Source organism: Pelmatolapia mariae, linkage group LG18, assembly GCF_036321145.2.
Source record: "Pelmatolapia mariae isolate MD_Pm_ZW linkage group LG18, Pm_UMD_F_2, whole genome shotgun sequence".
NCBI classification, from domain to species: Eukaryota; Metazoa; Chordata; class Actinopteri; order Cichliformes; family Cichlidae; genus Pelmatolapia; species Pelmatolapia mariae.
The window spans coordinates 28,843,096-28,858,756 of NC_086243.1; the positions used below are offsets into that span (position 1 = coordinate 28,843,096).

Sequence of the window (15,661 nt, forward strand, 5' to 3'; positions counted from 1 at the left end):
CATATGAAATGTGCCAGCTGCAGTCACAATAGTCAACAACGCCCCGCCATAACGCTTCGTCACGATGAGGATCATCCCCACAGCTGGCAGGTACAACCGCCAATCAGATTAACTGGGCAATTACACTTCTAATGTGCCACGCAAAAACCTAACCAATTACCTGCACTCAGCCAGATGTAACCTGAAGGTAAGGCCAGATGTGAAGACGTGAAGTCTGTTAAATCACAAATCAAATTTGGCATGTAAATGGAGAGTTATGGAAATCTGAATAGCTTTTTAATACGAGCAGTAAAAACAGATGAGCTTTTAACAGCTGCTGCAATAGAGAGCCTTTTTGGGTAATGTGTGCCATAAAGACCACACTGTAACAGTTGGAGACACTGTACATCCTGATGAGAGCTGATTATTCACAGAAGGTAGATTCTGAAACACACTCCATAGGGTACGATCCCAAGATTAAGAATCTCTGTCAGACATTTATAGCACGCTATATACTTTATGTTAAGTTCCTCAATTACGGAAGCCGTTATCTATTAAAGCTGTCAAAGTGTCTGTGCACTTTTCACTGCACTGTCTGCATTTCCCCCTAAACTAAACTGGGTTTGTTATTCCCCTCACATATCGGAGCGGGTCTGCAGCAACAAGGCCAGACTGACAGCCTTAGCCACAGCCAACAAATACAGCAAACTTCCACCTTCACTGGCAAACAGCTCTGAAGGGAGTTATGGAGCAAATTATACTGCAGCACAGCTTCAACAGCCACATACTGATGAAGCATGAAATTGTGACTTGTTACAGCGACTCTAGCTAGAGATTTAAATTAGTGACTAACACTATAGGTAGGGTACCGACTTGCACTCTGATTAACCAGCTAGTTTAGCAGCAGAGGCTGGATGGATGCATAAGATGGGTGATAAGAGCGGGAGGGGGAGTTTGGGCTAAATAAAGAGGAGGGAGTTGTTAAAGAAGAGAGGTGGAGGTTTGTTGCAGGTCGGTGTAAGGGTGGTGTCTTACCAAATCTCTGGGGATTTGCATCTGGGGCTCAGCATTCTAGAGGATGGAGGAGGGACAGAAGAACCAAAAGTAATCAGGAAATAAAATATACTTATTTACATAAACAGTGAACATTCGACTATAACAGTAATCAGGGAGTGCGAACTAGTGGATAAAGTTAGGCAGTTCAAGAAAATGCGCATGCAGGATATGAAAACGATAAATCTGACAAGTGCAGAGACTTTGAGTATTAACCGTGGCTCGGAAACAACTGAAGCGGTTGCAAAGACAAAATGTCATATCATCGAAATGCTGTCTTTGCATCCACACAAACTTTTACAGTTTCACTTTCATTTACTCTAGACTTTTTTAACCATCCAGCTGTGCCCTATCGCAAGCTGAGACAAACATCCAGATTGCTTTCATCGCAAGAAAAACGACCTGAATAAATTCACAGCCACAATCTTTACAAGTAAAATGCTCCGTGTAGACCGAGATTCTGAAACTTTCACACAGTTTTGACTGTAAATAAAAAGTCAGCATCAGTCATCAAACAAAACAACAACAACAAATCTTGGTGAGCACCAGAATTTGGCCAAGCCCAAAGCGCGGTTAAAAAAGGATCGTCAAATGCATTCGGCACAGTTTAGTAACCGCTTTGAAAAAGTTGCCTGAATTTAACTACATTCAAAACTGTAAAGGACAGAGCTGCTTTTTACAATCCTGCTTCTCTCCGAGTGAAACTAAATGTGATTTTATGCCAGATTCTTGTATTGGTGATGCAGGAATTTGAATAATAATACAGCAAATCTGAATAACATTTCCAATTTCTTTGTTATCCTACCATTATAGTGTAAGCTTAATTTCCTGCTCAGCGTATTACGTGTCACACTGATGTAGTTTCACATTAGTGATAAAATAGATTGTTCAGCTTAGATTAAGGGCTTTTATACCTGCTGAGAATTATGTCACCTGTAATACAACAGCTGCTCACTTAATTCTTTTCATTACTCTACATTAGATTTAATATATTAGGCTTAGTAATCGCCATTTGTAATTCATAACTATGTGCCAAGAAAGCTCGATCTGGGTTTTTTTAAGCTTAAATTACCCAAGTAATGCGCTACTGTGAATTTAGAACATCTTTCACCCGTATGTTGTTGTTAACTGACAGACTGTTTCGTCTCTACAGGCTCTAAAACGCAGAAGAAAAAGTGCAGTCTAGCTTTAGATAGAGACTCAAGCTGCTCATTTTGTGCACTGGACCTCATCTCCCTCGAGTCCCATCTCAGCCCTTTCACATCGCACTCTCCACCCTCTGCAGCTGATAACCACAGATCAAATAAATCCTGCCATCTAACTACCAGCTATGCAGAGTCAGCCAGACTTAAAGCTCTGCTGTAATCTAAAGATGAGTATCGACCAGTGTGGCAGTTTGCCTCATCAAACTTCACCCATGGCGACAGCCAGCCAATAGCCTCATCTGCATCGCTCACTGTGATAATTGTCACCAATCAGCCGTTTGATTGGCACCGCTTGCTAGTGAATAGCTGTTTGTGGCTCTACTGGCTGTCATGGCTTCTGAAGGTAGAGGGAGAAATAAATTTTTGCTACAGCAGAGCAGAGATTTAAGGCTGTTTGGTGCCATTACTCACGTTAGTACTCGATAAGCTGTGTGTTAAAGCCAGCTAGCAGAGGTAGGGAGATAGCAGAGAAACCTTGACTGTTGCTGTAGAGTAAACACCAATGTGGTTTAAAGCGCACCCACAGCCTCCACTGTTCACTTCCCACACATTAAAAAAGCCACTTAATTCTCTGTGTTCTGCCATCTTGCTTTTGCCTTGGTCATTATAAGCTCCCTTCCTGATTAAAAAACACAACTTTGAGGTAACGCCATACATGCCGAGCATCCTATTACATGTTTCTGCAAAGATAATTAAGTACAACATCTGGCACCATGTAAAAACATGAACTTCATGAACATAAACAAACATGAAAACTAAATTAGCATCAGTATGCATGAATCACTGAGAGTGGCTTCTGCCAAGACTGAGTGACAGCAGCAGCATCCAAAAACTGCTCACAAACAGTTGTATTTCAGTTTGTAAAATGTAATGTGTGTGGACTACGCCTGATTGATATTCAAGCCAAGTGTGTTTTTCACTCTCTGCCTGCTACCTGCCCTGCGTCTGTCTTTTCATCCACACATCCATCAATCTACCGAGTCAGCTTGGAGGCAAAACACAGTGAGAGGAGATGGAAATGCAGATGCAGAGAAGGTTACCCACCAAATGTGAAGAAAGAAAGGGAGCTGGTGAAGTAGAATGAAAAGAGCGGGAGAGGAGGGTGATGGATAATGAAAGACTGAAGACAAAGTGAAATCGAGAAGAAAGGAGAGGGTGAAAAGACAGCTCTACAGGTTTCCACCGAGGCTAGCCGCGACTTGATAATAAAGAGCGGTGCGGCGATGGAGCAGGACAATCAATCTGCATGCTCGGCTAGCGTGCTGTGTTAGCTGGGAAATAAGAAGACGGCACAGCCCTCACTGGAAGGATTAACAGGGCTTGTGACAGCTCAGGATCACACACGGAAGCGCTCACACACATGTGCCAGAACACACCATCTCTGTATATACATAAATTACATATATATGTCATGATATCTAATGCATTATGGTGACAGGGTGAAGAGCTGCAGTGATGCTTCACTGAGGTGGCGAGCAGCCAACGTACCACTTCTCGGGGTAGGAAAGCATCCTCCTGGCGTAAAACCAGCAGCCCCACAGCCCCGCCCATGGGTGTAGCTCTAAGCAAGGAGACCACTTCCTCCTGGGTCCGCCCATTCAGGTCCACGCCATTCACCTGAACAGGAAGCACAGTAATTGGGTTAAACTCTACATTATCTTGTATGGATTATCATCTAGGCTTGTTTTAAAAAAGGTGAAACACTCAAATCTCTTAATTACGCCTTTTGGCCGTGACCGAAAAGCAGCAACACTTTACATTTTTATCAAAGCGGCAGATGGTTCGTTTTCTAATTTGATTAGTCGATCAACTAGTCGCTTTAGCCCTAGTTCAAACAAAGTTTGAAAATGAGAAAAACATGAGGATAAAAGGATTGAAAGTTTTGGTGGAATAACCCCATACATTCAGAGCTGCACAGTGTAATCCTTTATGCAAATGGTTTGCAACGTGGGATGATGCAACTTCAAAAGCCGTTCTGTTTTTGCTGCACGAGATAGCGTGTGCAAGCATAGTCTTTGATTTAATTTCAGGATCCCCATTTCCATTTAAAACAGTTACGAGAAAGGAATTTGTTACACTTCAGCAGATGGTAAGCAGCGTATATCACATATTTAAAATTGCAGTTTCTCGTGTTTTGGAACGAAATCACCGTTCCTACGTGATGCACATCTACTTTGCAGATCACAATCACCATCTAAGACTTTATTAAATGACTAAATTAAAGCCTCCTCACACATGCCTTGTAAAGCATTATCGCACTTTCCCGTGCTTACCTCTAGCAACCTGTCTCCTGCCTTGAGACGGCCATCTTGGATAGCAGCTCCTCTGGGCAGGATATTCTTCACGTAGATGGGTGCTGAGCCCCCGATGGGAACATCCCGTGACGTTATACTGAAGCCGAGTCCCTCGGGGCCTGCGGGATGAGCGGGTGAATAAGTGAGGATGCAAAATCTAATGATAGGATCTGGTTTTATCTTGACGCACAGTCTCCTCTGTACCTCTGGATCTCAAGCTGCTAAAAATATGTTAACATTCAACTGATAAAACTCTCCTGTATCTGAGAGGGCAATAATATTGGCTGGTGTTTTGGGAGACATTTAGCTGAGAGTCAAGTGGGTTCTTTCATTAGGAGTAAAGGGTTGGTATGAATATAGTTGTCCCACCCGAGGGGAACACTTGACCCATTAACAATGAGTACCTCATCTCTTTTAATAGAGCACACTCCTAACCAGTTTTTCCAGCACCATCATCCAGTAAAAAGTGGCCCACCTTACCTGAATTAAAGAGTGCGTCCCCCAGTGTCAGAGGAAATAACTGTAATCCACGTTAATAAATGAGGCCGTTGTTTAGGCCACTGTGAATATACTACTGCAACATCGTGATAAACATGATCCGCCTGATTCTGTCTGATTCAGCTCAGCATGCAGCTGAATGATTACATCATACTTTCAGGAAATAATCAGTAGCATATCACGATGCTGAAAAAAACCAGAGGCAATATAATCAGCATTACAGCGACAACCGGTGCTGTAAATTTCACAATAAATGCCTCTCACACCATCATTTATGAAATCTGAGCTCTGTGTTTTGAGAAGAATACACTAACGAGTCTCTCCTTTCCCTCGTGACCTGGCCTTTAAGGCACACAGTACCCTGAGATGTTGTTGATCTACATGTGCTCATTAACCTGTGTTTCTGTGGGCGGATTGCATTTGGCTTGTGTACGTTTGTAAGTTTTGCCTGCAACCTCGTACGAGTGCATCATTATGAGCCATTAGGAATGCAGGTCTCTGTCTCATATTATCCATATTCCTAGCAGACAAACAAACTATTTCCTATTATTGGGCAACTTGAAGTTGCAGGAAATGAAGAGAAATCCTCTACCCTGTCAGCACAGCACTTAAGTAGGTTTGTGGTGAATAATTAAAGTAGTTTGTACATTTCAGGGCAATGAAACTGCATGCTTTTAAAGTCTCAGTTTGAACCAGTCAATAATTACACGCAATTATGTTGTGCCAATAAGAAAGTTCAGCCTGAAGAAATGTAATACTTTTGCTTGATTTTTAATTGGAGCCAGAAATTAAAAAAACAACCTGGGTCAAAAAAAACATAACACATATTACACAACAGGGTTAGGGAGCAGGTAACCAGAACTTTTCATCTGCAAATGCAATGCAACTCTAAACCTTTCTACACAAAACCTGCAGGTCCAGAACAGAAACATCTAAATGAGCAGGACCAGACAACTGCAGATACTGCAGGTAAAAAAGCAGTGAATTAAAACTGAACTGAGCATTTACGGTCGTGAGTGGATGTCTGACACAGGCTGCTCTTCTCTGCAGCATGTATGAAGGAAAAAACAGCACAATGTCAATGCCAGCACAATTTCTCCAGATAATCAACATACTTGAGTAACTTCTCCCACATAAAGATTACTGTACAAGTGCTCAGAACTTGTGATCATGTGATATGTTTCTGTAAAACCATTTGAACAGATATGTGCGTCAAAAAAAAGTTAATATAAGAAGAATGAGGAACATTTTTGCTGTATAGGGGTTTTGGCCTTAATCCCCCCCTGCCTGTCTGAATGAGCCGATGAAAAGAATAGCACAACACTTAGCCATCCTGTTTCACATCCTCTACCTAATCCCCTGCATTGATGAGCCAATCAACTTCCCGCAGGCATTCGAGGTGCGGCATTAAACTCACCGGTAAATGCTTGTAGAGTTCCTGGCTTTAAACAGGGAGGAGGATCTTTAAAAGTCCCATTAGCTTGATTAAGACATACCTAAGCAATTTCCTGTGCAGAAATAAGATTCTGTGATTGATTTTGATACTCCCTGGGATTTGCAAGGAGCCCGGTGTCTGATTCAAGCACATAAGAAATGCAGGAGCTTAATCTGCGCTCAAAGCTGTAGGCTTAAGTCGGTACTCAAAACAAAACAGATGAGCCAAACAGCCTCTTGGGAATCGCTGTTAATCCATGTAAGTGTCTGCTCCAACAACAGCAAACAAAGGTGGAATGAGAAAAGATAACATCTTTGACTGTGAACATAACAGATCTCCTGCCATATCACGCACAGAATGCAGTGTTTTCACAAGTGTTTTGTCAGCGAGCGGGCAGATGAGAATGAGAAGAGTGAAAAAAAACCTGACAGAAGAATGGATGGTAAGAACTATGAGTCAGGAATTTTTAAAAAGCAGCTGGACGTTTTTATGTTTTATGTTCTGGCTTGATTCCTGCCCCATGAGAGAGGACAGGTTTGGGTGAAAACTTCAACGGGCATATGGTGCAGCCCTGTCAGACTCTTTGCTGTGGCATTTGACAGTGCACGGGGACGAGCGGCTGCTTAGCAACAAGCTCTCTGGCCCTGAGACCTGGCACCGACACCTGGAATCCTGTTGGCAGAGGTTTGCACCACCTGTGTCCACTGTCAGTCAAAGCGTACACCAGGATCCCTGCAGCTTTGCAGTCCTAACGTCGCCTGTTGCTCCACATTTCCATCTAACCAGATGCTGTTTGCTTTTATCACCCACTTTTTCACATCTTGCATCAGTACGGATAGCTCTGGATGGGGTTTTTAAGCCTCTTACATCCTCGTTCACATATTCCACGCTTCCGTGCTTGAACCATCTTCCAACAAAGGGTTCCTACACTTGTTTGCAAGGAATCAGGAAGCTGCTTGTTTATTGGGTAGAAATAAAAAGGTTAGACTGATGCTGTGTATTCCTCTAAATCTTAAAAAGCCAGAGAAATGCACAGCACGAGAAGAGACTCACAGATCCTCTGGAAAGAGTCTGAGTATGCTTCACAAACAAAATGAAATAACCCAACCCTTTTACAGCGGCTAGGATGACTTTGCTTTTTTCTTCCTCAGAAACAATAAAGATCTTTCCTGATAATGAAAGCTCCAAATGTTTTTCTGGGATAAAAAAAAAAAAAAAAAAAGACTGTTACGGCCAATCAGAATGAAAAACACAAGCTAAACTGCCTGAGATGTGACTGCCCCAGCTAAAGAGATATGACCCAAGTTATGGTAACTTAACTGTTAAAATTGCATCATAAATCATGTGGATCATTTACTTAACAATGAAAAACCTAACCTCATGACATCTTAAGACATAATTAATGTTAATAATATGCTTATGAGACTAGTTATGGTTTATGATATATCATCTTTGAGTTGAAACCAAAACCGCCACGAACACTAAAGCAAAGTTTGTGCGTTTTTGTGGAGACCTCTCCTCACCTTTCTTTAGCTGAATGCTGAGCCTCCTCCCGACTTTTTTCGTATAGCCTCCTGCTGGAGTGGAGTTCATCCCCTTCTGCGGTGAGTGGGCGTGACCTGTCGGGGGCTTGGCCGCAGAAACCGCGGGGTGAAGCAGAGGAGGGTAACCGTCAGTCGGCTCTGAGAGCACATGGGGGTGCGGATGGGAGTGTGGGTGCGTTTGGGAACCGTGCCGGGACATCCGCTGTGGCGTGTGGTCGATGCCTGACACAGTGCTGCCGCTGAGGGAGTCGGGGCTGAAACGGCCCGAGGCGTACGCGGGGTTCCTTTCAGCGTAGGACAGCTGCTCGTAGTGGGCCTTCATCGATGACGGCACCACGTGGAACATGATGACCGGAGAGCGCATGGCTTGACGGAACATATTCTGGGCTCTGGGATGAAGACAGTGAGAGGAAATTTACGACTTTTACGCTGGTTTAAGGACATGGAGAGAACAAAGGATAGACACAGAGGCAAAACTCAACATACTTAACAATCAAACGCAATACTTGTCTGTACAAACTTGCCAAGTGGAGCACTCCATCTACCCAGTGTCTCTCAAACACACACACCCATTCGTACTATATATAAAATCCATCTTCGCCCACCTGAACATTCTGACATGTTAATTAATACTCATTGCCAGCGTGAGCGGCTCTAGAAAGTGACTGAACCCTCCCCAACAGCTCCATCGCATAATCCCCTCATTTGGCTCCAGATGAAGGAGACCTCCAGTCGTCGAATACTTTGCAGAAAATCCTCTTTTAAAACCCCTTCGGTCTGAGCTCGTGTACATTAGGTGTGAATGGAAACTTATGTTGGCTGTCAGCGCCCTGTAAAACCAAAGCCTTGTTAGCGCCACCTGTTTCAATAAAGCAAACGTGGGTCCCCTGACAGCTGAACAGACGTTTGAGAAAATGCTAGGCCGCGAGAATTTCTATTGCTCCCCCTCCACCCCCAGACCGATAACCAAAAGTCGCGCTGCCGAAGAATTTCTTTGTGAAATTCCGGGCCTCTTTTCCCAGCTACCAACAACCTTCCCTCAGGGGGATGGTCTCGTCACGGTGTCTTTACAATTTCAGGCTGGATCGAGTGTCAGAGGAGATGTAGTCTGCCCCCTTATGAAAATAAATAACAAGAGCAACTGTTGCACTAATGCACTTGTTGCAACACTATGTATGGAAGCTTTATTCCCACCCATCACATAACTTGTGGCTCCAACTGTGGGAATGGCTGGAACATGACAACATGACCGGGATCCAGAAGTTGGTTGGTTCACCCAAATTATTCTTATATACCCCCACTCATACTTTTGGTGCAACTGCTCAGTTTCTACCCAGTAAACAGATCTGACAGCACATTCCTTGTATTATCAACACAGGAATTCTGTGTCATGTAAGAGATAATACTAAAGTAAAATCCCATTAATCTCCATTATAATGAGGTGGTAGCAAAAGTCTCAAAGCCTGAACTTATCAGAAACCAACCAAAATGATCCCTGTGACTAGATTCTGATTTAATTAGTTTGTTAAATGGGGAAATATATGTTTGACTCTTTACGTTTCGAGGAACGGTTAAATCCACCAAGATGCATCTATACATGGTCACGTGTGGGTGGTACTTTGCATAATAGGTGTCTTACATAATGTTCATCAGTTTGCAGCAGCTTATTGCATTTAAAACATGCATATACTTTGTATAAATTTAATGCTGGCAAAAGAACATCGCAAACAAAAAAGCATCGCTGCATTGTTGCATTGCTGATATTGCATGTACTGCATACACAGCATATAGGTTCGCATGCATCGTACGGGATCTAGAAAATGGGTGGATGTGTGAGTTTGGTTAGGCAGGGAATAAAAGCAGGAGACATGAACAGCACTGAAAAGGAGAAGCTGTGAATTTTAGGAGATTTATTCCCATTCCTTCTGACAGAAGAAAAGAGAAAGTAGCGAGAGTAGGAGTCCAGTGGAGCTGTTACTGTTACTGAAACACAAGGGAATAAAGGCTAAGAGGATTGCAGGGACGACTTGAGCAATTGAGGCTCTGACCTACAGGAGTTAAATAGGGAAAGGTTAGCTTAGCACAGTGACAGGCAGCAGAGGAGACTGCGCCGGCAGGAGAGGGAGTAAAATAGGCATGAGGAGAGCAGCCAAAAAGAAGAAGAATGTTTCAGACTATGGGTATAAAAAGCTAGGGAAGAGGCGATGGTGCGAAAAAGCCATTCACACAGGAAGACCAGGGACCATCAGAGCTCAACAACGGCTCCCGTGAGCTGCAGTCTTACTGTTCAAATCTGATGTTTCGCAGGTCTCCGTTATTGATACGGACGATACAGTCGTTCTCCTGGAAGAGGCCCTGCTGCTCGGCCTTCCCTCCTCTCTCCAGACGCTTGACCAACAAGCCAAGAGTCCTGAAATGTTCAGAAGTTCATGTCAAGAGGATGCAGTGTCTGTGGATTCAACATGGCTGTTAAAACACTGTGGCCTGCACAGCCGGGTGAAGAATACACTAGGACTTTTTTGCACACTGTATAAAAGCTGGCTAAGAGTCTTTGTCCTTGTGTGGGGTTATAAAATCTTTGACCACGCTTTGATATTCAATATAGTTTCGATTATTCTGACCACAGAAAATAATTCTCTTTTTTATTTTAACAATCCCTCTTCCCGTGGCCAGATGGTTATTCAAGAATCATCAATGTGAAGCTAATGAAAAGCCCTTTTTTTGGCAAAAAAGACAACTATGCCTAATTGCTGCCTCTGCTTCATCATGCAGTACTAGTGAAGAGAGTACAGTGTGGTCCTGTCATTTGCATCATCAGTGTACCAATGAGGCTTATGAGAGAAAATAGTCGCATCACATCAGGGTGCTTTAGAGGCTGTGTGTGGGGGAGGCATCTATTCAAAGGCAATCAACACATTCAAAACCTCAAATGTAGTTCTGGTCGGGTTGACGCTTTGCATGTGTTAATTTTCGAACCTCTTAAGCTCCTCTGTCCTTTTTCTGAATACAAAGTAAACAAAGTGGTTTCTGAGAGGAACAAAAAAAACCAACAGTATTAAAGACTGATGGCAGACAGTAGCTGGTATATCACGCTGTAGCTCTTCAGCCATGCTGAGCTTCAATGCTTGTCGCTCTGTAATCCAGTGTGGCAAACTGGCTTATGCCTCCCCGCACAGCCACAGCGAGGGGCTAACTTCACCTGAAAGGGCGCTTTTTGGATTATAGACCAGAGAACGAGGAAGAAAATCAGCTATGGGTAGGGAAGACGGCGCGACCCTAATCGAGTCTTCTTCGGCACATAGTCCGTGTCTGAGAGCATCAAGGATTTTTCGAGGGTAGTGTGAGCGAGTGTTGCCTAGGTAAATTGGGTTGATTTTAGGCTTTAATACTTGCCCTCGCCTCGGGCTTATAACTCAATATGAATGAGAATGTGATTACTCCGGGGGGCAGAAAAGTTCAGGAGTTGAAAAAGTTCAGAGACAATTCGGCTGATTGAATTTGAGTGAGAACACAATGTGATTTGCTGTGGAGGGGCCCATTTCTCTGATGAAAGCTGGGCATCTTAATCTTGGTGAACCACCCAAACTGACATTTCCCCAATAGCAGAAAAGCACATTATAAATGTGCTTTTAGGCTGATTACGTTGGGCAGAGAGAAAAGTGATATGATCTTGATTTTCAATAAAGTACAACAGAGACTTTACAGTCAGTGATGGCATTTGCGAGTCTTAGTTTAGATTGATACGTAGAGGAAGTCTGGGAATGTGCTGGTGGGAAAATATCTGAGACAGGAAATACCTTAGCACTATGACATTATATTAAACCTAAATAACCCGGTCAGCGCTGGGGTTTATGCTTTTTTTTTTTTTTTAAGGTCTACATGTAAACTTCAGCTTTAAAACTACGCAGACAGCTAGCTGCATGAGGTTGGCTCTATAGTTTCGTTATAACCTCAAAGGCATTCATGATGTGGATCTTCAAAAACCAGATGTGAAATTCCACTAATTCCTTCAGAGTTTTGTTCCATGTGTGCTTCTGAATGCGAGTGTATAGACGTGTGTGTGAGTGCACTGCTCAGTGTATTCTTTAAATAATGTAAAGCTGATGTGACAGCAGCCACAGAGAAATAAAACGGTCACCTGCAAACACCAAACAGCCATGATTAATCACTGTAAACTGGCAAATTGCTTCATGATGCCGGCATGAAAACCTCTGCGGTCGCACATGTGTGTGTGTGTGTGTGTGTGTGCGTGCTTGTCATTCAGCCTGTATGAGTGATGAAGTTATTAGGCTTTGCCACCAAAGTGGAATGTGTGGCATGCATTGGCATTACTGTGTGGGAGTGTTTCTGAGGTAATGCAGCCCGTTTCTCTCCAGGGGTTTTGCAAAAAATCAAAAAGGCCAAATTAACACATTTCGTGACATTTGTTACCAGAAACCAAATTCAACCAAGGAGAATTTCTTTTATGAGACTACAATAAGGCTGACAAGTCATCAGCTAAAGTGGGCAATTTTCTTTTTTCCTATTTTCTTTTCTTACATATAAAACCTGTCAGACGTGTGCCAGTGGCAAAAACCAAAACTAGAAGTGAAAAGATATATTTAAAAAGAAAAGAAAAGAAAGGCAGAGACCAAATGTTTGCAAAAAATCCTAATTAAACACAGGCGATTAGCAGAAAGAATTTAACATAATGCTACATGTTAAAATTGTAGCATTATGTTGCTAACACTTTCCTGTGGAACCCCAAATAAATAAGAGTCTGATCTTTATAGTGCTTTTGTGTGCTCTGCAGTGCTATTCATCAGTCTAGATAGTTATGTTGTGCTTTGGCCAGTTTTTGAGATATTGGCTTTAGAAATGTGATGCAGCACAGCAAAAGCCAGCCAAGCATGAAGACTGAGAATCCAAAAACAGCCGAGCAATGACGCAATCAAGAAAAAACACATTCTTTACGTCACTGTCTGCAGCTCTCTCTCAAAACTATGATCAAAAAATGGTTTATTGAACAGTTTCTGATGCATAAACTGCAAATAAACAACTCGATATTTTGCTCTTAAGTCCTTGTCCAGCAAACTTTCTCATCTATGAAGGGAAAACACTCGGCTCGGGTGCAAAGTGGACAGTCAGCCAGCAAAATCTGTCCCCTCTTAGTGAGGCCAAACTGGAAACACTGGAAAAACTGGACTGTGGCCATAGCACAATTTAATTTAAACATACTGGCGTTTTTAATCAAAAGTACAATACTTTATAAATAAGTTGCCACAAACTAAACCACATTAATAACTAAAGTATGGACACAGTTTGGCAGTTTTTTGGCATGTTCATGAAGATATTTTACAATTTTAGGACATACTGCAAATTGCAAATATTAGTTTTTAGCCTGATTTTTTTTCTTTTCTTTTTTTCCCCCATGCTCTGTCTGCCTTCTTTTGGATTTAATGAAAACTCAAGACCCGTAAGATGCTTAAACTGGAACAGGAAAAAAAAGGAAAATCAGCAGTAATGTCTTTATCCAGAATTCATGATCTGCTTACTTAAAAACAAAAAAAATCCCCAACAAACTTTGCTATGAGCATTTACATACAGGAACTCATTTCTTACTGTATACATCCGCCTAATGAGAGGAAGGCGCAGCTACTGTAGCTAATCTTACAGCTATTGCTGTCAATATTTACGTCTTGTAACACTGTCATGAATAGATGCATGCAAGTTGGTAGAAGTTGGTAAGAAAGAAAGTTCCGACATAAAACTCGATACATTAAATGTATTTTTTGGCTGTTTGAGCATCATAAGGCTAGTGCAGCTGGACTGCAATATATTCAAGAGCAATAAGACAGATGATACCCCAGAACTGGCAACTTGTATCAAAAGAATCTAGATGAATAAAAAGCACTGCAGGTCACAGAACAAAAAAAGGCTGAATTGGCCCTTTGAGCACACATATTTTAAATATCTAAGACCTTTATGCAAAAACCTGTTAACGTAGTTAAACCCGTGGACACCGTGTCTGAACGGCCCCCAGATTTATTTTCTTCTAGCCTGTCTGAAGAGCAAAGCGGTTCTGCTCTGGTTATTTTTACCTGCGGTCCCTGCCACTGAAAGGCACCACGTGGATCCCCAGGGGCCCACCGTCGTTTGACACCTCCACCAGTTTGACAATGTCTCTGGGATCGGAGACGGATGAATGACAGAGAGAGACGGGGGTGGGTAGGTGGGTTGGGGAGGAGGTGGGGGGTAGAGATCAGAGGAGAGGGGTGACACCATGTGGGCAAAAATAAAAACAGGAAATGAGGCAATGAAGACAGAAACATTATGACAACAGCTCAGTGGTGCAAACAAACAAATAAAAATAGAAGTCAAGGAGGAGTCAGAGGAGACAAAAAGCACAATAAAACAGAGCAATCCAAAGAAATCAAACACATGTACGGGAAAACAAAAAAAAAAGGTTTTCAAAAAAACTCTCACACCCCCAATTCGGACTTAAGATGCTCTTCAGAGGGTGTAATGAGACAAATGCAGTGTGTTTGCTTTTTGGGGCGTGGGACCTTAATCCTACGACACATTAATATCTGTGGAGTGGAAAATTGCCCTTTCAAAGCCGGAATTAAGCTGCATGTAAGCGAATGGGTGCTGTTTGAAGTTGTACACAGTGGGGTAGAAACTGAGTGTTAATTAGAAAGTTCCTAAACCAAATGGTACAGAAAACAATCAAGTCAAATCAATGTAACCACACAGACAAATTTAACATCCACTTATCCAAGAAAGAAATATGTCAAAATTTGAAATTTAACACTGTAGCACTAATAAGTTCCCTAAAGAGGAATTCAGCTTCCTCTGCTCTGCTGGAAAATCTCTTCTGGCAGCACTCTGCTGAAATGCACAGTCAAACTTGGCAAGAAAAAAAAAAAGAAAGGAAGCAACTTCCTGACAAGATGCTGGATCAACATATCAGGTTCCTTGAGAACAAATGGTACATGTTACTCAGATTTGAGAGGTGTGAGCATCTGCGACTTGACAAACACTTTTGGGTCAATAAAGATATGTTTGTGCATCTCTGCAGAGGTAGTTTTTTTTAAAAAGCACGTCTGATGTCCTTGAGTAAGCAACACAAACCAAAATGTTCCAAAAAGTTGTACAAAAAGCTCAAGTTTACTGATGTTTTGGCTTTTGCATGTAGAAACTGAAAACAGCGACAGGGGAGACCTAATAATGAAAGAACTGACAGAAAGTTGCATTCCTAAGGATGTTAAAGCATTTATATGTAAATTAATATGTGTGCTAATATCCATTTAAAAGCAAAGAAAACCCAAAACAGTTCCAGCTATTTGCATTTCTGAGGCTGTCCATACACTGGCAAATATTATAAAGATGCTAGATCTAATCCATTCACAGCTTTGATACAATGACTATGATTAGCCCAGGGAAAATGGGCCCCTTACTGACAACTAAGAGGCAGGAGAAACCAGAGTCTCTGGGAAATCATAGGAATAATAATACCATACCTGCATATTAAACTGGAAGCATGCAATGGAGCAAAATAACAAAACAAAACACAGTTGTTAATAACAGAAGCTGAATGGGTTAGTGCGTGGGAGAGCTCTGATGGCGAGACGAGGATCATTTTGCTCCCACAAAAGAGAATTATGTAAATCA

The 15,661-nt window shown here is 42.2% G+C and overlaps 1 protein-coding gene across 5 annotated transcripts in view; it reads right to left on the minus strand.

The window, feature by feature from the left end:
* Positions 1-15,661, minus strand: part of pard3ab (par-3 family cell polarity regulator alpha, b) — a 238,652-nt gene that overhangs the window by 114,639 nt on the left and 108,352 nt on the right. For 3 of the 5 annotated variants that reach the window (XM_063462891.1, XM_063462888.1, XM_063462893.1), the window contains exons 7-12: positions 14,089-14,172; positions 10,293-10,418; positions 7,988-8,397; positions 4,511-4,650; positions 3,726-3,854; positions 1,015-1,050 (exon numbers count right to left, since the gene is read on the minus strand). In XM_063462891.1, the coding sequence (XP_063318961.1) occupies positions 1,015-1,050; positions 3,726-3,854; positions 4,511-4,650; positions 7,988-8,397; positions 10,293-10,418; positions 14,089-14,172 (925 nt within the window). The remainder of the gene's footprint in view (positions 1-1,014; positions 1,051-3,725; positions 3,855-4,510; positions 4,651-7,987; positions 8,398-10,292; positions 10,419-14,088; positions 14,173-15,661) is intronic. The other 2 variants (XM_063462892.1, XM_063462889.1) reach the window with 1 other exon arrangement.